Below are 26797 nucleotides of genomic sequence, written 5' to 3' on the forward strand. Positions count from 1 at the left end.
TTTCAGTCAAGCTGTTCTTTGGCTTTCTGGCCTTTTTGCATTTTAAAAGGCCTTTTTGTAATTTAATGGTAAAGCAAAAATAGTCAGATTTGTTCTACCTTTTTTCTTTAAAGCCCTTGTTTGGGAAGGGATAGAGTTCACCGATTTAGTGGATAACTGGCTACTGTTGAAGGAGAAGAAGAACAATGGCAATCCTGGTTTGGCTCTGCCTTTCGCAACATGAAAGACTCCCAACCTTTTGGGAGAGCTGCAGTTTTGCCCTTCCAGCTAGCACGGAAATGCTGGGAAAATCTGTGATTGACAGCCTCCCCCCCAATCACAGGGCAGGAGCGTGGCTGGAAAGATAACGTTGGTTTAGGGATGAAATCAGGAATAGGCAAAGTGATGCCCTCCAGCTGTCTTGGAATACAGCTCCCATAATCCCTGCCCATTGATTGTTACACCTTAGACCAGTGTTTCTCAACCTCAGCAACTTGAAGATGTGTGGGCTTCAACCCCCAGAATTCCCTTGGGGACTGCCTTAGGCTGATGGGAAGTCGAACTGAAAACATCTGGGGAACACCAGGTTGTCTCCTCTGGTCTAAATCTTAGGTCTCTCACTGAAGCTTGATTTACATGTTGTAATAGCTATAGTTTAGCCATGATTTTCCAAATGAACCAGAAAAAGCTGGCTTCACACGCTACACTAAGCCACAAAGCACACGCTGATTGAAATAGCTCTTCTGACTAGGAACCCCAAACTGACTAGGAACCCTGTTGTGGAGTCTGGTCTGAATTCAGCTGGTTCCACAGCTAGGATTTTTTTCCTTGATGCACCCAGTCAGTGAGCACGTGCTAGAGATTCAGTAATTCAGTAATGATTCATCTGGGATTCCTGGGTTGGCAGACCGGAAAGGCGATCAGCTGCTGTCAGGCAGAAGGGCAGAAGGGAAAGCGGAAAGCGAAAGTGACTTCGCCCAGTTTTGCTCTTTTCCCTGCTCCGTCTCCTGACTGGCTGGCTGGGAATTGGGTGGTCCAGACAGGTCTTCCTCTGCCGGATGGTCGTCGGGGCGTTAAGGGGGCATCGGACGCCTAAGAGAGGAAGGTTATGATTTCACCCGGCCGTTCTCCTTTCTCTCTGCGGCGTCCTTTAAATGGCAGCACCAGTTTGATTTCGGCCTGTCTCAGGTGTTTGGTCCAGCCTGTTTCGCTCCAGGTTTTCCTCCGTTCCGTCCCAGGAATGTTTGCTTCTCCCCAGTTTTTTTTTTTTTAAACATTGTTCCCTTTAACAAGCTGGCTGGAACTGATCGGGGTTCCGTCCGATCTCCCTAGTTTGTTTTTTAAAAACATTTCTAAGAAGCCATGAATGTCTGCTTCTCCCCCGTTGTTGTTTTTTTTTAAACATTCTCCTTTAAGAAGCCCTCCAATCTGAGCGTAAAAGGAACAATGATTCATCTCAGTTTCCCGCGTTGACACGCCCCAAAGGCGATCATCTGATATCCGGGAAAAGGAGCGAAGCGAAGCGAAACTCCCTTTCTGACTCTCGGCGGAGGAGGCAGCGATGGAGGCCGGAGGGCCCGTGCAGGATCTGCTCAAAGAAGCCACCTGCCCCCTTTGCCAGGACTATTTCCAGGACCCCGTGCTCATCCCCGAGTGCGGCCACAACTTCTGCCGCAGCTGCTTGACCCGCAGTTGGGGGGAATCGCCGTCGGAGGCTTCCTGCCCCCAGTGCAGACGGACCTTCGTGCCCGGGAACATCCTCGCGAACAGGCAGCTGGTGAATGTGGTGGAGATCGCCCAGCGCTGCGACCCTGGGGGCGAGGAAGGAGGGAGCTTCTGCGGGACGCACCGGGAGCCCCTCAAGCTCTTCTGTCAGGATGACGAGACCTTCATCTGCGTGGACTGTGACCAATCCCAAGAGCACAGGGACCACCGGGTGATTCCTCTGGAGGAGGCTTTGCAGGAGTATCAGGTAGGAGCCAGCCTAGACCACAAGGAGGAGTCACTGTGGAGACCTGGAGCTGCAAGAACATGGGTTGATTTGATTGATTGACTGATTGATTGATTATGTGCCATCAAGTTGTTCTCGACTCTTAGCGACCAGAGAAATAGATTTTCTCCATGCCGATCTGTCCCTGACCTGGTCTTTCCGGTGCCCCCATCACCACTATAAGTCCCCCTTGCTGCTGGTCCTCCTCTTCTCCTTCTTTCCTCCTCTCCCAGCATCAGAGTCTTCTCCGGAGAGCGAGGTCTACGTGGCCATCCCGAAAAGTGTGGTGGCTCTTTCGGACGGGGGCGGGAGCAGAGAGAGTGTGTTGCCCTCCCCAGGATTTTGTTCTGAGCACAGCCCTGGATTAGCCCTTGAGCAAAATAACCCTGGTGAGGGCACCAAAAGAAGGGGGCACCACAGAATTCCCCCCCCCCCCGTCTATCATGCCCTGAACTCTCTCCCCACCACCCTGGGCTCTAGTTTTCAGTAAGTTTTTCTTTCTGCATTTTTTCATTTATACCAATTTTAAGGAAAAATGGGTTTACAAGTGTTGAAAATTTGCCTGTTTTCTATTGCCCTAGTTACAAGTGAGTAATTTGTTTACATTGCTTATCACTAATTTATTCCTTTCTAATTAGTCACAGAAAGGAAAAAATAATAATAATAATAATAATAATAATAATAATAATGTTAAGTAAGAAAACATTAAAAGGTGGTATTACAAAAAAGTGACCAAAAAAAGAACAAGAAAAAATTAAAACTTAGTGTAGTATACCATTGTACAGTAAATAGTTGTGCACCTATATATATATTTATCTAATGCAAATATTATTGAAGTGCATATATATTTCCAATACATTTATATAACTGTCATTTTTTTCACCCCATGTATTTTGTATAAATGAGTCCCCTATTTCATTATACTTGTCCACACAAAGTCTACGTTTATAGGCAATCCGCTCATAAGTAGCAAGTGGAATCGGGTCTTCAGTCCTTTGAGTGAATGGGGCCATACATTTATCCTTCCAATGCTGCAATATCAGCCTTTTGGCCACAGTAAGGGCACGGAGAATCCATTTACGTTGTCCAGATGTCAAATTCCACGTACTCGGTACACAGTTCAAAAGAATGTTATCTTCTATAAATTTTAGCTTTTGTTGCACAATCATGTTAATATAGTCCACTACTTTCTCCTAAAAGTTAGTAAGTACAGGACATTGTAAAAGCATATGTTTTAAAGAGGCGTTGCCCTTATTACATCTCCAACAAAATGCTATTTTTGACAATCCTTTTCTATACAAACATAATGAAGTGCAGTAAATTCTGAATATTTTTTGTTGTATAAGTCGTAGTTCCAGGTCCACTGACGCTCTTGTTATAGAAGTTAAGTTACCATTGTCTAGGCCATATAGAAACTTCTAGTTCTTTATTCCACTTACCCCTTAACATCTGTCTATCAATTTGATTTATTGATAACAAATATCTATAAAAGCTAATAGTAGGTTTTTTTGTTTTGTTTTTTTAGTTCTGAAGGATTTAACAAGTTGTTCTAGTATCTCGGGTGTCTCGGAAGCTGAGAATGCTGCTGGTCCAAACAATGTTGTTAATAAATGTTGTAGCTGTAAATATTGCCATTGGGATACGTGTGATAGATATTTATCTCTTAACACATGTTAAAAATTCGTCTTTATCCTCTATCACTTGGTCCTGGTGAGCCCTGGTGAGCTCTGGCGCGGTGCGGGAAGCCCCGGCGAGTTCTAGCAGGCCCTGGTCAGCAGCTTCGTAAGAGCCCTGGCCTTCGGCTGCTGCTGCTGCTGCTGCTGCTGCTGCTGCTGCTGCTGCTTAATGCCAGGTCAGTTAACCCCAAGCCCCCCCCATATGTGACTTGATCACCGAGGAGGGGCAGACCTGGTGTGCATTACCGAGACCTGGCTGGGGCCCAAGGGGGGGGTGCCCCTCTCGGAAATGGGCCCAGCTGGGTTCACGGTGTGGCACCAGCCGAGATGCCAGGGCAGGGGAGGAGGGGTGGCTGTTGCGATCCGGGAATCTCTAGTGGCCTTCAGGGGCATTGCTGGCTGTGAGACACTGTTTATTAGGCTGGGCTCCCACGAACAGTTGGGAGTTCTGCTGTTGTACCAGCCTTTCTGCTGCATGGCAGCCTCCCTGCCTGAGCTGCTGGAGGCCATCTCGGGGCTGGTGGCGGAGTTCAGTAATTCCGGGGGGACTTCATTAGTTCCGGGGGGACTAATTACAGTAATTCCGGGGGACTTCAACCTGCCATCCCTGGGACGGTCCTTGGAGGCATCTCGGGAGCTCATGGCTATCATGGCAGCCATGGGCCTGTCTCAAATTGTGCGGGACCCAACCCGAGACAGTGGCCACATGCCGGATTTGGTCGTCTTGTTGGAGCAATGGCAAAGTAATCTGAAGGGAGATTTACAGCTTTCCCCATTGTCATGGTCAGATTACGTCCTGATGACCCTGAGTTTCTCCTATGCCACCTCCCTCCGCAGGGAGGCAGGACCCATGCGATTGGTCCACCCCGGCGCCTGATGGACCCATCAGGGTTTCAGAGAGAGCTGGAGGATATTCCCGTGGACCTGCTGCATGGTCCAGCGGAGGCCCTGGCTGCTGCCTGGAATAGGGAGGTGGCCGGGGCCTTGGACAGGATTGTGCCTATGCAACCTCTCTTGCCACATCGGTCCTGAAACTCCCCGTGGTTTATGGAGGAGTTGAGGGTGCTGAAGAGGGTCAAGAGACGTCTAGAGTGCTGCTGGAGGAAGACACAGACTGAATCTGACCGAACACAGGTTAGAGCCTCTATCAAGGCCTTGTTGTTGTTGTTCAGTCGTTAAGTCGTGTCCGACTCTTCGTGACCCCATGAACCATATTGCGCCAGGCCTTCCTGTCCCTCGCTGCCTCCCTGAGTTTGCTCAGTTTCATGCTCATTGCTTCAGTGTTGCTATCTAACCATCTCATCCTCTGCCGTTCTCTTCTCCTTTTGCTTTCAATCTTTCCCAGCATCAGGGTCTTCTCCAAAGACTCCTCTCTTCGCATTAGGTGACCAAAGTATCTGAGCTTGAGCTTCATTATCAGTCCTTCCAATGAACAATCAGGGTTGATTTCCTTTAAGATTGACTGGTTTGACCTCCTAGCAGTCCAGGGGACTCTTAAGAGTCTTCTCCAGCACCACAGTTCAAAGGCATCAATTCTTCGGCGCTCAGCCTTCTTTATGGTCCAGCTCTCACAGCCATACATTACTACTAGAAAAACCATAGCTTTGACTATGCGGATCTTTGTTGGCAAGGTGACATCTCTGCTTTTTAATACGCTATCTAGGTTTGCCATAGCTTTCCTCCCAAGGAGCAAGCGTCTTTTAATTTCATGGCTGCAGTTTCCATCTGCGGTGATCTTGGAGCCCAAATAAATGAAGTCTGTTACTGCTTCCATTTCTACCCCTTCTATTTGCCAGGAATTGATGGGTCCAGATGCCATGATCTTAGTTTTTTTAATGTTGAGTTTCAAGCCAGCTTTTGCACTCTCCTCTTTTACCCTCATCAAGAGGCTCTTTAGTTCTTCTTCACTTTCTGCCATTAGGGTGGTATCGTCTGCATATCTGAGGTTGTTGATGATTCTCCCTGCAATCTTAATTCCGGCTTGTGATTCTTCCAGCCTGGCATTTCTCATGATGTACTCTGCATATAGGTTAAATAAGCAGGGTGACAGTATACAGCCTTGTCGTACACCTTTCCCTATTTTGAACCAATCGGTTGTTCCGTGACTGGTTCTAACTGTTGCTTCTTGGCCCGCATACAGATTTCTCAGGAGACAGGTAAGGTGGTCTGGTACCCCCATCTCTTTAAGAATTTGCCACAGTTTGTTGTCATCCACACAATCGAAGGCTTTTGCATAGTCAATGAAGCAGAAGTAGATGTTTTTCTGGAACTCTCGTGCTTTCTCCATGATCCAGCGAATGTTGGCAATTTGATCTCTAGTTCCTCTGCCTCTTCGAAACCCAGCTTGTACATCCGGTAGTTCTCAGTTCACGTACTGCTGAAGCCTAGCTTGTAGGATTTTGAGCGTAACCTTGCTAGCATGTGAAATGAGTGCAATTGTGCGATAGTTTGAGCATTCTTTGGCGTTGCCCTTCTTTGGAATTGGAACATAAACTGACCTTTTCCAATCCCGTGGCCACTGTTGCGTTTTCCAAACTTGCTGGCATATTGAATGCAGCACTTTAACACCATCATCTTTTAGTATTTTAAATAACTCAGCTGGAATACTGTCATCTCCACTAGCTTTGTTGTTAGCAATGCTTCCTAAGGCCCACTTGACTTTACTCTCTAGGATGTCTGGTTCAAGGTCAGTGATCACGCCATTTTGCTTTCTTGCATTTCTTTTTCTTTGGGATGGTTTTAGTTGATGCCTCCTGTACAATGTTACGGACCTCCGTCCATAGTTCTTCAGGCACTCTGTCTACCAAATCTAATCCCCTAAATCTATTCATCACCTTCACTGTGTACTCACAAGGAATATGATCTAAGTCATACCTGAGTGGTCTAGTGGTTTTCCCTACGTTCTTCAATTTAAGCCTAAATTTTGCAGTAAGAAGCTCATGATCTGAGCCACAGTCAGCTCCTGGTCTTGTTTTTGCTGTCTGTATAGAGCTTCTCCATCTTTGGCTGCAAAGTACTGTATGTAATCAATCTGGTTTCGGTATTGACCATCTGGTGATGTCCATGCGTAGAGTCGTCTCTTGTGTTGTTGGAAAAGAGTGTTTGCTATGACTAGCTTGTTCTCTTGACAGAACTCTATTAGCCTTTGCCCTGCTTCATTTTGTACTCCAAGGTAAACTTGCCTGTTATTCCGATTACTCCTTGATTTCCTACTTTAGCATTCCAATCCCCTATGATGAAAAGGACATCTTTTTTTGGTGCTAGTTCTAGAAGGTGGTGTAGGTCTTCATAGAACCGGTCAACTTCAGCTTCTTCGGCATCAGTGGTTGGGGCATAGACTTGGATTACTGTGATGTTGAATGGTTTGCCTTGGATACGCACTGAGATCATTCTGTCGTTTTTGAGGTTGTACCCCATTACTGCCTTTCCCACTCTCTTATTGACTATGAGTGCAACTCCATTTCTTCTAAGGGTTTCTTGCCCACAGTAGTAGATATAATGGTCACCCGAATTAAATTCACCCATTCCCGTCCATTTCAGTTCGCTGATTCCCAAGATGTCGACGTTCAATCTTGTCATCTCATGTTTGACCACATCCAGCTTGCCTTGGTTCATAGATCTTACATTCCAGGTACCTATACAATATTGTTCTTTACAGCATCGGACCTTCTTTTCGCTTCCAGATACATCCACAGCTGAACGTCCTTTCGGCTTTGGCCCAGCCGCTTCACTCTTTCTGGAGCTACTTGGAATTGCCCTCTGCTCTTCCCCAGTAGCATATTGGACACCTTCCAACCTGAGGGGCTCATCTTCCAGCGTCATATCTTTTAGCCTTTTAACATTGTCCATGGGGTTTTCTTGGCAAGGATACTGGAGTGGGGTGCCATTTCCTTCTCCAGTGGACCACATTTTGTCAGAACTCTCTGTCATGACCTGTCCGTCTTGGGTGGCCCTGCACGGTATAGCTCATGGCTTCACTGAGTTACGCAAGCCCCTTCGCCACGACAAGGCAGTGATCCATGAAGGGGCTATCAAGGCCTACATTGTGGCAATAAGAGCGGCGAAGCGCCAATACTTCTCCACCCTTATCGTGTCCTCAGAATGCTGCCCGGGGGCCCTGTTCAGGATCACTAGGTCCCTCCTTGGCAAGGGGAATGTGGGGGTTCATTTGCAGGGCCATGCAGAGGAATTTTTGGAGCATCTGCAGGACAAAGTCGCTTGGATTTGTTCCAAGTTAGACTCCGAGCATGGGGCGGGGTCTGGAGAGATACCGGAGGGCCGTTCTTATCCCGTTATCTGGGAGCACTTTGATCCTGTTGATCATGAGGAGTGGACAGGATCCTGGAGACTGTGAAGGCCACCACTTGCCATCTCGACCCATGCCCCTCCTGGCTGGTGAAAGCAGCTCGGGAGGTGACATGTGGCTGGATCCAGGCGATGGTTACTACATCCTTGCAGGAGGGAGTGTTTCCAGCTGCCTTTAAGGAGACGTTGGTGTACCCCCTCCTCAAGAAGCCCTCCCTGGATCCTACTGTAATGGACAATTTTTGTCCAGTCTCCCCTTTTTGGGGAAGGTGGTTGAGAAAGTGGTGGCATCAGAGTTCCAAAGGGTTCTGGAGGAAACGGATTATCTGAATCCCTTCCAGTCAGGTTTCAGGCCTGGTTATGGAACGGAAACGGCATTGGTCACACTCGTGGATGATCTCTGGAGGGAGTGGGATGGGGGATGTGTGACCATCCTTGCTCTCCTTGATCTCTCAGCGGCTTTCGATATCATTGACCACGGTATCTTATTGGGATGACTCAGGGAATTGGGGGTGGGCGGCACAGTTTTGTGTTGGTTCACCTCCTTTCTCCAGGGCTGATCCCAATCGGTGGTGATAGGGAGCGAGAGGTCCCATCCTTGGCCCCTCCTTTGTGGGGTGCCGCAGGGTTTGGTTCTCTCCCTGCTCCTTTTCAACATCTACATGAAACCGCTGGGCGAGATCATCCGCCATCATGGGATGAGGTATCATCAGTATGCTGATGATACTCAACTATACATCTCCATCCCAGGTGAGGTAAGTGATGCCGTGGCCACCCTTTCGCGGTGCCTGGAGGCTGTGGGGGCCTGGATGGGGAACAACAGGCTTCAGCTGAACCCTGGTAAGACAGAGAGGCTGTGGGTTAATGGCTCCTCTGTATCCGGGACTTTGTTATCTTTGGTGCTGGATGGAGTAGCACTGCCCCAGACAGACCTGGTGCGTAATCTGGGGGTCCTCCTAGACTCACGGCTCCTGCTTGAAGAGCAGGTGGCAGCCGTGGCAAGGAGGGCCTTTGCATAACTTCGGGTTGTGCATCAGTTACGCCCTTTCCTGGATCGGGATGCCCTTCGAACAGTCACTCATGCCCTTGTTATCTCCCAGATAGACTACTGCAATGCACTCTACATGGGGCTACCCTTGAAGAGTATCCGGAAGCTACAGCTGGTCCAGAATGCAGCCGCGTGGGCTATTTTTGGAGCCCCAAGAAGAGCCCATGTAACACCGTTGCTCCGTGAGCTGCATTGGGTACCAGTTTGCTTCCGGGTCCAATTCAAGGTGTTGGTTATTACCTTTAAAGCCCTACATGGCATGGGACCAGGTTACCTGAGGGACCGCCTCTTCCCCATGATTTCAACCCGTCCCACCCGATCACACAGAGAGGGCATGCTTCAGACCCCCTCAGTAAAAGAACTCTGATTAGTGGGGTCCAGAAGGCGGGCCTTCCCTGCTGTAGCCCCGCCCTTTGGAACATCCTGCCCTGGATGGAACATCAGCGATTGGCCCCCTCACTCCTGGCCTTCCGAAGGGCCTTGAAGACCTGGTTCTGCCACTTGGCCTGGGGTGGAGAGGGAATACTTCAAGCATGGGGATGGCTAGCCCCATAGAGGCCGGCTGTCTTCAGCCCCAGATTCTTCATCTTCTTGGACTCTCCTTTTCCTCTTTTTTGGTAATTTTTTAAAATGTTGATGTTTTATGTATTTATATGTATTTATGGTTTTAATGTTTTGTGTGAGTCGCCCAGGGTCCCCCATTGGGGGGGGGGAGATGGGCGGGGGAGAAATTAAATAAATAAATAAATATCATCTTTTTTAATATTGCTCATGGATCTAGAACCTGCATGGGAACTCAAATTAATATTCCAATAGCATTGTATTAGATATATATAGAATCTAAACTTGAAAGAAAAAAAGAGAAACACGATTAAGTGCAAGAAAATAAAACAACAAGCAAGTAACATTGTTATAAAAACTGGAAAACACCTTAAAGATAAACAGAAGAATGAAGAAATAGAAAGAAATACACGACTTCTGAGTGGTGTAGCACTGTAGCTCATTTCTCCTGTTATAAGTAAATATACAGAACAGCTTCAAATACTCATTTAAACTAATATGGAAAATACAGTATAGAGATAAAGACTTAAGTTGGCAATATGCCCAGATTCATTATCATGGAGTTGACAAGAATACAGGAAAAAAAAGTGAAAACTGAAGAGTCTTTTAAAATGAGGCTTGCCTCAGACTTCTCCCTTAGCCATTACTATAAAATGAGACAAAATCAGGTTTTTCCATCAGCAGATTTCAATGATAGCATACAGGCCTCTACATTCAAGGGACTGACAAATTTGCGTACTTGATACTTAATGCAGAATGTTGCTGGAAATCGCATGAAATATTGAAGTTGTGGTGATCTAGCAAAATTTCAGGCTTTTAAAAACTTTCTTACCTGAAACTTCTGTGGTAAAATCAGGATAAATTGATATCTTACTTTGGTTGGGACTCCACTTCAATGGAGACTTTACTGATTCCTGGCAAAATAGATGTAAAATCTCATCTCTTGTGGTAACATGAAGGAACTGCACAATAATGATATTGGAACTAGTTTCCAGTCTTCTGCCTCATCAGAGGAATTTTAAACACATGTTCAATCTCAACTGGAAAGTCTGTTCCTAAAGAGAGGAGCTTTCCGAAAAAAAAATCCTCCATAAATTTAGCCAGATTTAGTTGACTTGGGGGGTTCTCAATACCAATCACTCATAGACTTTTCCTACGCAGTCGTGATTCTAGATAAGTAATTTGTTTATCCAAAATATTATGACTGGCTTGTGTTATAGTCTCATGGGCGTATAATCGATCTTCATAACTAGCCATTTTTTCCTGCGTCTGCTTTAGATCATTCTTAAGCTCAGCCGGTCTTGTGGAATTGGCTTCAGAACTTGTAGCTGAGCCGAATTTAGTTTGTTGATCATTTAGATTTATTTTCCATGCCAGTAGCTTATTAGAAGCACGATAGTATGAAATAAAAAATTTAATTACTCAGTAAACAGTCTTTATCCACAAGGTCTGATAATTCAGGAGTTTGAAAGCCCTTTAATCGAGAGAGAAGTGAGACGTGTTCTACAGCGCCATTCCCAAATCGGAAGTGTGGTCCCACCCGTCTTCGTCGTCATCCTCCTCCTCCTCGTATGCCACCTGACTCTCAGTGACTTATGGGCAGTTCACAGCCATCAACCAAAGAAATCACAATAAAATCAATAAAATATTAAAGATAAAAAGATGGCAAGTGTGAAGAAGTGAGCGGTCTCGCTCTCCATCACCAAAGGCCAGAGTGAATGGGGTTTAGTACAGTTTATTACCACATTAGTCATCTTAGAAGGCTATCCTTCATCAAAATATGATTTCGCTTGTAAAAATGTAATACGTTTCTTCTTTTTTCTTAAGCAAACATGGAGAATTATATTTAACTTTATTCTCTGTCTCTGCTCAAACAAACCACTGTCCTAGGAGACTGTAATTATCCTACAGTGTGCACAGGTACATGTAGTTCCATACGGGTAGTCCTTACTTAACAACCACTCATTCAGCGACCGTTTGAAGTTATGATGCTGCTGAACGAAGGGCTCTATATGCATGGAATTTGGGGGGCTGCCCGAAACAGCTTCGTACAGGGCTTTGGGGGCTGCTTGAAAAACCTTTGTGCTGAAATCCAAGCACAGGGCCAAGTTAAGTAAATAGTTCTCTTTACACTTTACACTTTCTTTTCTTCCCTTTCTTTTTCTTAATAATTAGTTCTTGTTAGTTTTTATCTTTCTGTTTCTAAAATTTAATAAAATTTAAATTAAAAAAAAATAGAGAAGGTGAGCTGGCAAAAGGCATCTGTTTCTCCATCTCCATAATGGCTTTATAGCACGGTGGGACCTCTTGGTTATTTCTCCTCGGGACCATCGACCTTCCCCTTTCCTCTTGAACAGGAAACCCTCCCCAGGGCTGTTGAAGAAAGTTCAGGCTGTTTCTCCTGGGGTCCTTCACCCTCTCCTGCCCAAACCATAATTTTGCAACACTCTCTAGCAACACTGCCATTTTGCACTTGTGAAAACGCCTTGCTTGATTTAATTATGAAAGGGTTTAACTTTTCAAACGTTCAAGGCTCAAGCTTTTGATTGCGCCATTTAAAAAGGCGCCTCCACCTTTGATATTTGCGATCTAAGAAAGAAAACATTTACCCCCAGCTCCTCTCCCAAAAGTGTGAAATTGAAGGGCCTGAGAAACAATTTGGATGTAAATGTATTGGGAATGCATTTGTTTTCCTTCCCTATTTTCCATGCTGTATGGAAATTTATAGCATGGGATTTATTAGACCTATTTGTTTGGTAAAAAAGATTGCCATGTGGGAGGGGGAGATATTCCTAAAAGAAGCATCAGATCGTGTAACTAGGTTTTCCCTCACGTGTAAATCTTTACGGAAAACCTCGAAAAGAAAAGAAATTCAAAACCTATATTTTCTCTTCAGATCAAGATTCGCGATTGCCTGAGGGCTCGGAAGGAGGAGAAAGAAAAAATTGTTAAATACAAAATAGAAACAGAACAAAAAGTGCAGGAGATGCTTGTAAGTATTGATCCAGCGGTGATGAACTTCTGAGCTTACGGGCCGTGGTCTGCTTGTAAGTAATGCTTTTCCTAAGAAGTGAACCCATCCTGAATCTGTTTCAGAAGATGAAAGAACGTTTCTTTGAGTGGGATGTCCCATGGATTATTTATCAGAATTGGCTGAATGAGTCACAGTTGGGTTAAGTGCACATATCACATAAACCATGGTTTAGAAAACAGGGGTCCAGTTTGCATAATATATTAACGCAAACCATATTTCATCTTACTGAAAAGTGTGAACTGAAACTTTCTTTCTGCCTACTTTTTGGAATGGCCTGATCTCCTACAGAAAATGTTCATGAAAGATCATTTCAAAGTGGAGCCTTTTTCTGGTTTTTAGAAACCTTTCCCCCTGCTCTCGTTGATGTCAAAATGGTTCAAAATTCAAAAGGGTTTTTTTCCCTAGGAAATCCTCCCATCTCAATTCTGGACTCTTCAGTGAATCCGTTAAATTATCATAATAGATGACCTTTGCCTTTTCCATCTTCTTGTTCTAGGACTTAATCCAAAAAGAGAGAGAAAACACAGTGGCTGAGTTCAGAGAACTACGACGCTGGTTGGAAGAACAGAAGAAGCTTCTGCTGGTCAGAACGAAAAAGACGAAAAACGAGATTGTGGCAATAAGGCACATTGGTCTGGCCAAAGTCAAGGAGGAACTTTCCTCTCTTGAGGATCTCATCCAGGAGATGGAGAAGAAGCATCAGCAGCCAGCAAGCAAACTCTTACAGGTAAGGTATGAAGTTGAGATGATGGAGTGGAGTGGACTACTTTAGATCCACCACAGAAATACTGTTTTTGACTCTTTCCAAGGAAAGGAAATAGGAAAATACAGGTAGTCCTTGACTTTCGACCATTCGTTTAATGACCGTTCAGAGTTATGATGGTGCTGAAAAAGTTACTTATGGGCAGTCTTCACACTTACAACCATTGCAGTGTCCCCATGGTCATGTGATCAAAATTAGGGTGGTTGGCAACTGGTATGTATTTACGACAGTTGCAGCATCCCGGGGTCACATAATCTCCATTTGTGACCTTTCCAGCCAGCTTCTGACAAGCAAAATCAATGGGGAATTGTGTGATTCACTTTACAACAGCATGATTCGCTTAACGACTTGATTCATTTAACCACTGCAGTTATTCACTTAACTATCTCTGCAAAAAATGTCGTAAAATAGGGTGTTGTCATATGGCACCTCACTTAACAACCACAGTGCTTAATGATGAATTTTCCAGTCCCTATTGTGGTCATAAGTGAAGGACTATCTGTATGAAGACTAATGGCTAATATGTCAGGACAGATAATTCAGAAAAACGAGGACATGCAGAAGCAATAGAATTTAGAGTGCTGGTCGGTATCTCTAAGCCATTAATGGCTTTAAGACTGTCTGCTTAGGGTTCTTATTGCTGCTAAGGGACGTGGTGGTGTAGGTTTCCCTTCCTGTGGGACAACTTAATCTTGATACCAAACGTGGGGCATGGTCTGTAGAGATGCCAGGGTACGGACTTACCCTGTTATCTGGGAACAGTTTGATCCTGTTGAACCCAAGGAAGTGGGCAGGGTCTTCTGGACGATCAATGCTACCACTTGTCAACTAGATCCATGCCCCTCCTGGCTGGTTAAGACTACTTGGGAGGTGACCTGTGGATGAGTCCAGGTGATGGTGAATTCATTCTTGAGGGAGGGAGTGTTTCCAGCTGCATTTAAAGAGGTGCTGGTGTTTCCCCCTCTTCAAGAAACCATCGCTGGATCCCACCATATTGGACAATTTTTGTCCAGTCTCCCACCTCCCCTTTCTGGGAAGGTGGTTGAGAAGCTGGTGGCATTGCAGCTCCAGAAGATCCTGGAGGAAACGGATTATCTAGACCCTTTTCAGTCAGGTTTCAGGCCTGTCTACGGGATGGAAACAGCATTGGCTGCACTCATGGATGATCTCTGGTGGGAGCAGGATGGGGGTAGTACATCCATCCTTGCTCTTCTTGACCTCTCAGTGGCTTTCGATACCATCAACCATGGTATTCTTTTGGGTCAACTTGGGGAATTGGGAGGGGGCGGCAAAATTTTGCACTGGTTTTCTTCCTTCCTCCAAGGTTGACCCCAGTGTTGATTGGGAGCGAGAGGTCCAGCCCACGGCCCCTCTATTGTGGGATGCCGCAGGGTTTGGCACTCTCTCCGCTCCTTTTTAACATCTACATGAAAGTACTGGGTGAGATCATCCACCACCATGGGATGAAGTATCATCAATACACAGATGATACCCAGTTATACATCTCCATCCAGGGTGACTTGAGTGATGCTGTGACCACCCTTTTGCGGTGCCTGGAGGCTGTGGAGGTCTGGATGGGGGACAACAGGCTTCAGCTGAACCCTGGTAAGACGGAGTGGCTGTGGATTGGAGGCCCCTCTGCATCTGAGGATTTACCATCTTTGGTTTTGGACAGGGTAGCTCTGCCCTGGATGGACCCAGTGCGTAATCTGGGGGTCCTTCTGGACTCATGTCTCCTGCTCGGGGAGCAGGTGGCAGTCGTGGCCAGGAGGGCCTTTGCCCAACTTCGTGAGGTGCACCAGTTGCACCCTTTCCTGGATCAAGAGGCCCTCTGGTCAGTCACTCATGCCCTGGTCATCTCTCTTTAGACTATTGCAATGCGCTCTACATGGGGCTACCCTTGAAGAGTATCTGGAAGCTACAGTTGGTTCAAAATGCAGCCACGCAAACAGTCTTCGGTGCCCAAGGATGGCACATATAACACCTTTGCTGCGGGAGCTGCATTGCATCCCAGTTTGCTTCTGGGTCCAATTCAAGGTGTTGGTTATTACCTTTAAAGCCCTTCATGGCATGGGTTCAGGTTACCTGAGGGACCGTCTCACCCCCGTTACATCGACCCGTCCCACCCAGTCTTCAAAGAAGGCATGTTATGAACCCCGTCAGCAAGAGAATGTCACCTGGCAGGGCCCAGGGGGAGAGCCTTCTCTGCCATCGCCCCACCCTCTGGAATATTCTCCCCCCAGAGATGCGGCAGACCCCTACCCTCCCAGCTCTCCCGAAAGGACCGAAGACCTGGCTCTGCCAGCTTGCGTGGGGCAATAAGATTTCTAATCAACCCTGGGGGGGCAGGTGCCCTGAGGATGCTCCCTGAGCCTAATACTCTCATTACCATCAATCCTTGGAATATACTTATTTATTTAGGACTATTATATTGTATTTTTAATTAGTATTTATCTTTTCTGCAAACCTCCTAGAGTCGCTTTTTAACGAGATCGGCAGTGACAAATCTGATGTATAAATAAATAAAATAAATAATCCCCAGGGCAAGGAGAGCCCCCACACTGATGGCCTTCTACAAAGTTATAACCACCGGGATTTTTCAAAAGGCCTTCAGAGATTGATTCGGGAACTTCTTTCTATTCTAGTTATATATTATTTTCTTTTTGAAATCTACTTTTCTTTTTTCTATTATGTTTTATTATATATAGTAGTAATAAAAGAAAGTAAAAAAGAAATGATAGATCTCTAAAAGAGGTGTATGGCTGGGGAAAAAGCAAATGGGATTTTTTTCTTTTTTAAATAGAGGTACTTCTTGTATGTCTATTGTGTATGGTTTTCCAGAGGATTCACTCATTTATTCTGTGAATTTCAGAGTTTAATTCTCTGCACAGAAAATGGCTCCTTTCAGTCTTTGTCTCTTTTTCTTTAGGACATTGGAAGCGTCTTGGAGAAGTAAGTGAATCCACCCTCTTTCTTCTTTATGACCCCAGAGATCGGCAGCTCCTCCTGCTGGGTCCCATTTTGGAAAACTCTGTTTGTATTTAGTAGTAATTCATCTTAAATATAACTTATTTCAGGGCTTTGTAGATATTTCCTCAGACAACCTCAACACAGTGTAATTTGCAATCTTTGATATTCATTATTATTATTAATTATAAGAAGCACCATCTGATACTATAGTATTATATTTGTCTGCAGGATTTCTCACTCATTTTCATTATCAAAATCATTTATCATTTTTCCATCTATCTCATTTTCAGCAAAAAAATATTTTCTATAAGGAAGTATTTTGTGCTTCACTTTATTTTAAAAATCCTTTCTGCAGTTTCAATTCTCAGTTCTCTCCAAGTTGTCCGGAATTGAATGGCATGCATCTCCTTAGAATCCTGAAGTTGGGAAGGGCCACGGAGGCTGTGAGATCCAACCCCTGATCTTTTGCAGGAGTCCAAAGTAAACCTTCCATGGCAGGGGGCTGTCCTGCCTCTGCTTGAACCCATCTTACAAAGGGGATCCCACCTTTCTGGGTACCTGGAAGGTCTCAGCAGATCAACCATGATCTGTCTCAGTGCAGCACTGAGCACTGGGGAGAGGTTTATCTGGGTGGACTGACTGCTTTACTTTGCAAACAGGAACTTCTACATTTGCAACAGAAGTGAAGCAAAGTAGGAAGATCCTCCATAGTTTAGGAGCTGGGTGCTGCTTCGCAACATCATATTTATCCTTGCAGGAGGGATTGTTCCCAAAGCCTTTTAAGGAGGTGTTGGCCAACCCCCCTCCTCTAGAAACCATTGTTAGATCCCACCCTTCTGGACAATTTTTGTCCAGTTTCCCACCTTCCCTGTTTAGGAAAGGTGGTGGAAAAGGTAGTCGCGCAGTAGCTTCAGAGGATCCTGGAGGAAACGGATTATCTGGACCCCTATCAGTCAGATTTCAGGCCCAGTTATGGGGCAGAAACAGCACTGGTCACACTTTTGGATGATCTCTGGCGAGAGTGGGATGGGGGTAGTTCATCCATTCTTGCTCTTCTTGACCTCTCAGCGGTTTTCGATACCATCGACCATGGTATCCTTTTGGGTTGGCTGCAGGAGTTGGGGCTGGGTGGCACAGTGCTGTGCTGGTTCAGCTCCTTTCTCCAAGGCTGAACCCAATCGGTGTTGATAGAGAGCGAGAGGTCCAACCCATGGCCCCTACTTTGTGGGGTGCCTCAAGGCTCGGTGCTCTCGACGCTCCTATTTAACATCTACATGAAACCGTTGGGTGAGATCGTCTGGCACCATGGGATGAGGTATCATCAATATGCTGATGATACTCAACTATATATCTCCATTCCAGTTGACTTAAGTGATGCTGTGGCTACTCTTTTGCGGTGCCTGGAGGCTGTAGAGCCCTGGATGGGGGACAACAGGCTTCAACTGAACCCTGGTAAAATGGAGTGTCTGTGGATATGGGGAGCCTCAAGATCTAGGAGTTTATCATCTTTGGTTCTTGACGGGGTCGCACTACCCCAGACAGACCCGGCGCGCAATCTGGGGGTCTTCCTAGACTCATGACTCCTGTTCAAAGAGCAGGTGGCAGTTGTGGCTAGGAGGGCCTTTGTGGAACTTCATGTTGTGCATCAGCTACATCCCTTCCTGGATTGGGAGGCTCTCCGCACAGTCACTCATGCCCTGGTCACCTCCTGGTTGGATTACTACAATGTGCTCTACATGGGGCTACCCTTGAAGAGTATATCCGGAAGCTACAGCTGGTGCAGAATGCAGCGGAGCAGACAGTTCTGAATGCCCCTGGAGGGCCCATATAACACCTCTGTTATGTGAGCTACATTGGTTGTTGGTTTGCTTCTGGGTCCAATTCAAGGTGTTGGTTATCACCTTTAAAGCCCTTCATGGCACAAGACCAGGTTATCTGAGGAGCTGTCTCGTCCCCATTATATCAGCCCACCCCACTCGGTCTGGCAGAAGGGGCTTGTTGCGGACCACACCAGTCAAGGAATTTCGACTGGTGGGATCTAGGAAGAGGGCGTGGCCCCCACTCTGTGGAACAACTTACTACCTGAGGTGCAGTGTGCCCCCTCTCATGGCCTTCAGGAAGAGCATGAAATCTTGGCTATGCCGGATGGCCTGGGGGCCGGATGGGGGCTCACACCAGTGAAAGTGGCTTGCGGGGTAATTGATTCTACCCCCAGCATCTTGAATGTTTTTGGACTTTTTATGTATAGGGTTTTTTTTTTGTTTATGTAGTCTGACTTTTAATTAATTAATGTGTGTATTCTTTCAATTGTTTTTGGGTTTTACTCTCACTGTGAGCTGCCCAGAGTCACCCTCAACATGTAAGGTTTGCCCCGTTCGACAGAGAAACTCCCGTGACACGTGTGGTTCACAAAAGAGGTTTACTCATGCGTAACGTAGCAGTCACAAGCAAAGCCAGGACTGGCTTGGTACAGTTACATTACTCCTTTATAGTTGTCTCAATCCCCCCACGGGCCCCGTTGCTAGGTTACATATTACAAATTAGATTGCAGATTGCCCCCCGTAATCCCCCCCTTCTACTGGAATGGCAGGTTCAGCCCAGTTCTCTTGTTTCTTTGACTGTTGTTGCCTGTGGCGTGGTCGTTGCCTTCGTTGGGGCTTCTGTCGCGCGCACAGCCGGGAGCATCCCCTCGCGCGCTGATCTCTTCCTCAATTCCGCAGCTCTCTCCTTTGTCCATAGCGCCTGGGCCCTCTGGCGTTAACACAACGCATCCGCTCCAGATTAGTGAAGTGGCACCAGGGGGCCCATTCGTTAGCTTGCGGTTTCTCATTTCCTCTCTCTGCGCTAGTGCTTGAGTGCTGAAATTGACTAAAGCGCGGCTGGGCAAGTTCCTAGGCGTGCAGTGCCAGCTGAACCTGACAAACATCCCCTGTGAGTCTTCTCTGCTCGAGGCTAAACAATTACTGTCAGTCCCTCTTCAAAGGACTGAGTTTCCAGCCAACTTGATTTCCCTTCAATAAGCCTCTTCCAAAATCCTTTTTAAAATGTGCTGCAGAAAACTCAGCCCTTCAGCACAGGACAAAGTGGAAGTAGCACTAACCCTGATTTGGAAACTTTGCCCCTCTTCATGCATCTTTTTGTGGTAGATCATGCTGCTGGTTTAAATTCATCAGTTTGTATTCGGCCGCCCTTACAACTATTAACTGCATTTGTCTCTATTAAATTTCATCGCATTACTTTTTGTTAGGTTCAGCCCAAGAACCACAACGAGACAGTCCAGGAACAGCTCATTTACTTTATTAGCTTACACCTACTAGACAGAATCTCGCCAGACCCCAACGACAGCAACTATAACGCTGAATCCCTTAGGGTGGTGCTAGTCTCCTCCTCTTCACTTTCACACCCTCCGGCTGGGGGCTGAGGAGATGCTTGGAATGTCTCTCCCCTTCCCTGTAACCTTGAAGCTCCATTCAAGGATCCTCCTCACTCATGCCTTCCATCACACTTTTAGTCCATCAAAATTAGTTTGAGGGTTATATCCGTCTTCTAGACAATTATCTTCCTCACCCAATTTAGCCTTTTTCAAATTTGGTAAGATCCAATGCACTCATTTGTCTCAGCGATTCACAAGAATTTTGAAGAGTAGGGGGCCCAGGACTGAAACTTGGTGGCCTCCATTAGATCCCTCTTAGCTTGATGAGGGCGGATGAGTGCAGTTTTGAGCCAGCTATGGATCCATGGGGTTGCCATAGTGTACAACCCATATTTAATTAGCTAGTCAATTCTCAAGCACAATCTCTTGTTTTAGAAAGCTTCTGCTCTTGGCAGGATGACAAACAATGTTGTTTCCCTCTACCAGGTACGGGGAAAAAAAACAATTTGAAATACTGATGGTTTTTCCTCTAGAGCTACACTGGAAAATCTGGGATTACATCGATATCAGTGTGTTTCTGAAAAGCGTCATGAAACAATTCAGAGGTAACAAAGAACAGCCACGGGGTTTTTAAGCTGGATGACACTTTGATCCCAGACCATCTAAGGGACATTCTCTGTTAGTGTCAGGAGGGATCAAAGAGGGACAGATTTCAGGGTCAGTGGAAAAGACACCTTCATTTTATGTGTTTGATGTGTTCAGCACAAGGAGGAGGAACAGGAGCTTTCTGATTTCTCTCATTAAAGATGTTCAAGCTAGAAATGGGAACTGTTAACTAGTCATGGTTGACCATTTAACCTTGCTTTCCCAAATCCACATGCACTGATCACTGGAGAAACAGAATAGGCCTTATCTTGGGGTTCTGAGTCTGAATATTTGGCAGACAATTAGAGTTTGGAGTAGTGTTTTGATTAGAAAAACACTGAGGACATTATGGCATTTGGCTTTCCGTATTCCTTATTCCCTGATCTGAGGCCAGGGAAAGCAAAGAAGACTCTATCTGTAGGGAGGCCCTGCTGTTGATCCAGTTCCAATGATGAGATGCTGAATCTCTCCCTTTTCTTCCCCAGATACTCTGGAATTTGGACTTCAACTGCAGAAAGGTAAATATGAGTTTTAAGAATCTCTGTCACTTGCTATTTTAAATTCTTATCCCCATAACCTTAATAGAAATAGAAGAGAATAACAAACAGGAAAATATAATACCAGACACCTTAAAGCTACAAAGATCCAGTAAGGGTATTCCAGAAAACTGAAGTAAGCCTCAGTGTAGAAAGAAATATCTGGACAATGGGGAAAAAATTGGTACTGAAACGAGCATAGAATTCCTCTTGTTTTTGAGCAATAATGAATGTGAGAATCCTTCCAAGAGGAAGGAATCCCAAGGCGGTGGCCCCTATTTTTTCATCTTTGGCAGCCTTTGACTCCATTCCAGCTCCTCCTCATTGGTGGGTGTGATCGAGAAGAGGCTGCCATTGGCTGCCCTGAGCACCTTCTTGACTTCCCCCCAATATTATGGCTGAGCTGTGCTGCTTCCTGTCGCCTCAGAGGGGGATACGCTTGTCCTAAGACGCTTTGGTGCCAGAAGCAGAGCTGAGCCCTGTTCCTGCCAGCAGCTAGCAAGAAGGCAGAGCCAGACAGGGCTGTCCTGGATATTTTGCTGCTGAGGGTGGACCGTCAAAGGGGCTTTCCCTCCCATCCCACGAGAGCTGCCCTGTGGAGAGCTGGTGGCTTCTGGGAGCTTCTGATGGTCCTCTCTAGAGACCTGGGCAGCCTGCAGATTATGGCTTCCTCAACACAAAGGAGCCACGATCAGTATCGGGGGTTGCGGGGAGGATTGAAAAGGGTTTATGAGATTTTGGGTTGCAGGAGCTTTGGAAAAGATTCAGAATCAGTACTTTGACCCTTGCAAGGAAACAGCACCCCTGGGCTATTTATTAAAGCAGCCAGACATGTTTGATTCTCCTGCATTAGCCTGAAACACGGTGTGGCTCTTTTAACAGTCAGAGTGGATTCCTTGAAGCAGCAGCATCTTTAGTTCTTCATGCTTACAGGGAAGGGTGGAAAATGTCAGGCTGCTTAAACAGTTAGCATGGAGGCTGTGACCTCATGTGAGATCAGAAGCACTTCTTCCAAATAAATTTCAAAGCTTGCGCAGGCTGAGTGAATCATGAGCCTGAAAAGGTTGCTCAGTTGGTTCTTGGCAGAAGACCTGAGGAAATGCTCCCTGGATTTATAGGGTTTGGACTTTGCAAAGAGTTTGCTCCTCAATTGCTTTTCTACTTCAACACTACTTTTATCGATCACCTATGCAGTCTGTCAAATTCACTGCCTGACTATAAGTTGGTGAGAGACCAAGTTGTTGGGAGTAGAAGAATCAAGTCCTCTTGGCCAAAGCAAAAGGTGCCCGGTTGCTACACAAGATCCTCCCCTTTTGTACATGCATGTGATATCATGATGCTTGCACAGAAAGAGCAGAGCTTCACCACACTTCCCTTCCATGTTCCCCAGGGGATCCCCCTGACTCTACCAGTTCAGGATTGAAACACGGCAGCCTCTTGCTCTGTGTGATCCCCTGGATTAATGCTCCAGGTGGAGTCCCTGTTCACATCTTGGCCCTGCCAGAAACTCACTGAAGGCAAAGCCAAACACTCTTCACTCCCAACCCCATTCTTCCCACCTGGAAATGGAAGCTAATGAGACTGAGGGGCAGAATTGCTGGGAGGGTGTGAAGCAGCAGGAAGAGTTGTAAGGAGCAGGCAAACTTAGGTGTTGCTGAAAAAGCCGTGAGTCTTCCAGTCCTGGAGGGGGTGCTTGGAAGCTGATCTCCTTCCAGAGAGGAGGCCTTAGGTTTGACCTATTGGGAATCAAGACTCAAAGCAGACCTGCAGCTGAAGCTCTTTTTCTTCTTTCTCCTCTTCCTCCTTACAGCAAATGTCATTCTGGATCCAGACACAGCTCACCCCTGCCTCACCATCTCCAAGGATCATAAAAGCATCGAAGTTAGAGAAGACTTGGGAGATCCATCCCTTCCCAAAAACCCTGAGAGATTTGAAAACTGTCAATACGTCCTTGGCTGTCAGGGGTTCTCAACAGGGAGGTATTTCTGGGAAGTCAATGTAGGAGATAAGGAAGTATGGGCTGTAGGGGTTGTCAGAAAGTCAGTGGAAAGAAAGTATTGGACCGATATTAGTCCTGACGCAGGCATCTGGGAGATTCAGAAAGTGGAGGGGAGATACACAGCCAGTTTTTCCAACAAAAGTCTCGATCTACCCCAGAATGCCAGGAGGATCCGAGTCTCTCTCAACTGTGAAGGGGGACAGGTGACCTTTTTTAATGCAGAGACCGCAGCCCTGCTCTACAGATTATCGGAAGCTCTCTTTGCTGGAGAGACCCTTCTGCCCTCCTTCTATCTGGGTGACAATGCCTCCCTGACACTCTCCCCCTAAAAATGGGGACATACATGGAGAAAACTTTGGAAAAATTTTCTATTTGCCAAGCAGTGATCTCTGAAAGCCTATAGAGCAAATTTGCACAGAAATAAATACTGCCCCCCATGGAAAATTGGCTGGAGGGAGGAAGGATCTCCCCTCCTACATGGAACCTTGTTAACAGTCTGTCTCAGGAGGACCAGGTGGATTACCTGCATCTTCTTATAAATGCTTTGAAGATGAACTGATACAACCTTTGCAAAAAATTATGAACTTTATTTTGGAAAAGGGATGAATACCAGAAAATTGGAAAGGAGCAAATATTGCTTTAATTCATAAAGAAGGACATGACTCTACTTTACCAAAAATTGATCAGCTAATTTTTTTACTGAACAATGACTATAAAATATTTACTGTGGTTTTAGCTGAAAGAATAAGAGGTGTATTGCAGGACTTTATACATGAAAATCAGTGTGGAGTTCTACTTAAAAGAGAGTTGAGGGACAATATAAGAAATAGACAATGTAAGAAATATTTTACTAGAATATTTGGAAAAACATAATGGAAAACTAGCTGCATTGGTATTTCCTGATGTGGAGAAAGCATTTGAGAATTGGAACTGAATTTTTTTTGTTTAAAATTTTGGAAAAAATGGATTGGAGATAACTTTATTAAATGGGTAAAAGTGATATATACGTCATAAACAGCACAAATTCTAGTCAACCGAGTTCAGAGGACACCCAGCAGAAATGCCTTCTCTATGGACTTCTCCATCTAATGGCCGTGCCTTCTCCTTCATCGGCTTCTTTTTAATTTTATTATGCTAAACTACTTATCAAAAAGAAAATATAAATGTACGTAGCATTAATAAATGTTAACATTAGTGATCAAAATCAGCAGTGAGAACCATGCACAAAATGGAGCAAGTGAATTTTTTCTTTTTATCTTGAAATACCAAGAACAGGAGTCATTCAGTGAAGCTGAATTTTCTACTTCTAACTAATACCTTGAGCGAAACGAGACAAGGCGGTTGATATTGCTGTAGGTTGGATTTGAAATTGTTGCTCTATGATAAAAGGTTTTAAATCACTGAAGATTCCACATGATTCTTAGAGATATAAAATGAATTATTTATATCCTGCCTGCCTCCGTAGCACCTGCCCACGACACCAGCCCATAGGTCTTGCATCCTGACCTGCTTGCCTGGGACTCCCACCTCTTCCCACATTGTGGTCATGTGAGGTCCTCGTTTAACAACCCACGTGGTCCTGGGGTTACGACATCAACTAGGACTGCCAGGATTGCCATCACTAAGCGGTGCAGTCAGATGACAGTGTGCTTTACAACCACATTGCTTAGCGATGGAAATGCCAGTCCCTATTGCTGTCATAACTTGAGGACTACCTGTAAAAATCACAAATAAAATACTGGCATTTATGTTGAGAAGTTTCCTCTTACTGAAATTCTCTTTTCCTCAACTGTATCAGTTCAAACACAGCGTTGTGTTCTCATTATCTGTGTAGCTCTTCTTCCAAGGAATTAAACGTTGGCAGTGGGGCAGGGATCATTGGGACCCATCATCTCTCACTGCAGGCTCTTGGAGAGTATCTAAGAGAGGTCCCCATGCCACAAATGGTTGAGATTGTGCTTTAAGAGCATGTGAAGTTGCTGGTTGATTCTGGATTAAGCCAGTGTTAGCTTCTGATGAATACCCATGATCATGAATGCATTGACATGACTCTATTGACTCAAACACCAAAAAGTCTGAAAGACTTACTATATGTGATTATTACTGGTCTTTTGTATGCTTACAAGGAGAGAGCTTTTAGGTTTCATTTCTGAGAAAAAACTTAGAAGCTAAAATGCAAAATAGACCACTTCGTTTATGCTTAAAATATATAGTTTATTATTACTGGCACTCTTAATGCTTTTGCTGATTAGATTGATTGTCGAATATTTTTTATAATTCAGTTATTGTTTAGGGATGAGAAAGGGGATGAAGAGGGCTTTTTAAAAATAATATTCGAGAAGGTGTTAAATTACTGATAATACATATACTTCTTTGGATGTTGGGGAAGTCATCTTTTATATCTCTTTCTCTTTCTTTTTGTTTGTAGGTTTTTTAGTTTTGTATTGGTTTTTATATATATAAACTTTAATTAAAATCTTAAAAAAAGACTTACTATTGTGTCAGCTTTTGAGGATTGTAGTCAACTCCAGCTGAGTCTTTCAAGCACTGAACTAAAAGAATTTGTGAGGGAAGTTTGCCTACGCTGTCCCACTGCCTCCACACCCGATTGACTGGAGGTGATGGGAAACTTCCCCTCCTGAATTGTTCTGGGTCCAGGAGTAAGAAAAATCCTCTCTGCTCAGCCTCTTGGAACATTTCCTGCTGGATGTTCCCCACCCAAAAGTGTATTTAGGAAGGCTCTTATTGGACAATTGCCTTGCCTGTTTCACAGACTGGTACCCGGCATGCAGGTGGCCAGTCGATCAGTATAAACCAACCCTTTGTAAAGCCAGCAAAACCCTGACTGGATTTGCTTATCTCTGATTTGTTGAATAAATCATAACTGCTTAGGTTCATGCATCATGCTAAGTGATGAACCGTGGTTTTACAGACCCCACTCAGACAACGTACCCAGCCATCACCAACCAAGTCAGACGACAGCTTTGCCCAAGGTGCGATCCCACCCACAGATATTTCAGTCAAGCTGTTCTTTGGCCTTTCTGTATTTTAACTGGCCTTTCTGTAATTTAATGGTAAAGCAAAAACAGTCAAATTGGTCCTGCTTTTCTTCTCTAATGCCCTTGCATGGAAAAGGATACAGCTCACCGGTTTAGTGAAAAATTGGCTACCGTTGAAGGAGAAGGTGAACAATGGCAATCCTGGTTTAGCTCTTCCTTTTGCCACATGAAAGACTCCCAACATTTTGGGATAGCTGCAGCTTTACCCTTCCAGCTAGCACAGAAATGCTGGAAAAATCTGTGATTGACAGCCTCCCCCCCAATCACAAGGCAGGAGCATGGCTGGAAAGATAACGTTGGCTTGGGGATTAAATCAGAAATGGGCAAAGTGATGTCCTTCAGCTGTTTTGGAATACAGCTCCCATAATCCCTGTCCATTGATCGTTACACCTTAGGCCAGTGCTTCTCCACCTCAGCAACTTGAAGATGTGTGGGCTTCGACCCCCAGAATTCCCGAGCCAACAATTCCCAAATCTTCAAGTTGCTGAGGTTAAGGAAGACTACCTTAGGCTGACGGGAAGGAGAACTGAAAACATCTGGAGAACACCTGGTTGTCTCCTCTGGTCTAAATCTTAAGTCTCCCACTGAAGCTTATTTCACCTGTTGCACTTAGCTATAGATTAGCCATGATTTTCCAAATGCACCAGAAAAAGCTGCCTTCACATAGCATACTAAGCCAAAATCAAACTAGTGACATTCTAGCTAACCACAGAGCAGGCTTGAGTTAGTGAAGTGTGTGAACTGCCACTGAGGACGTTCACTGGAACCACAAAGCACACGCTGGGTGAAATAGCTCTTCTGACTAGGAACCCAAAGCAACCTTCACACGCAAGTCAAGTTGCCCCAACCCTATTCTCAT

At 45.3% G+C, this 26797-nt stretch overlaps 1 protein-coding gene across 2 annotated transcripts; it reads left to right on the forward strand.

Annotated features, from left to right (window-relative positions):
• Positions 1-1427: 1427 nt before the first annotated feature.
• LOC103068131 (zinc finger protein RFP-like) lies at positions 1428-25339 on the forward strand. Of its 2 annotated transcripts, XM_088128675.1 has the most exons (7): positions 1428-1951; positions 12456-12551; positions 13090-13320; positions 16286-16308; positions 20186-20304; positions 20830-20862; positions 22691-25339. In XM_088128675.1, exons 1-7 carry the CDS (start codon positions 1541-1543, stop codon positions 23206-23208), a joined length of 1431 nt encoding a protein of 476 aa, XP_087984801.1. In that variant the 5' UTR covers positions 1428-1540; the 3' UTR covers positions 23209-25339. The 2 variants fall into 2 exon arrangements, with proteins under 2 accessions (XP_087984801.1, XP_087984802.1); XM_088128676.1 differs by lacking the exons at positions 1428-1951; positions 12456-12551 and having other exon boundaries at positions 13220-13320; positions 20233-20304; positions 22691-25338.
• The last annotated feature ends 1458 nt before the right edge of the window (positions 25340-26797 follow it).

This window comes from Python bivittatus, unplaced genomic scaffold (genome assembly GCF_059951505.1).
Source record: "Python bivittatus isolate LINGU-HERP-01145 unplaced genomic scaffold, Pbiv_v1 ctg000800_np1212, whole genome shotgun sequence".
In the NCBI taxonomy this organism is placed as follows: Eukaryota; Metazoa; Chordata; class Lepidosauria; order Squamata; family Pythonidae; genus Python; species Python bivittatus.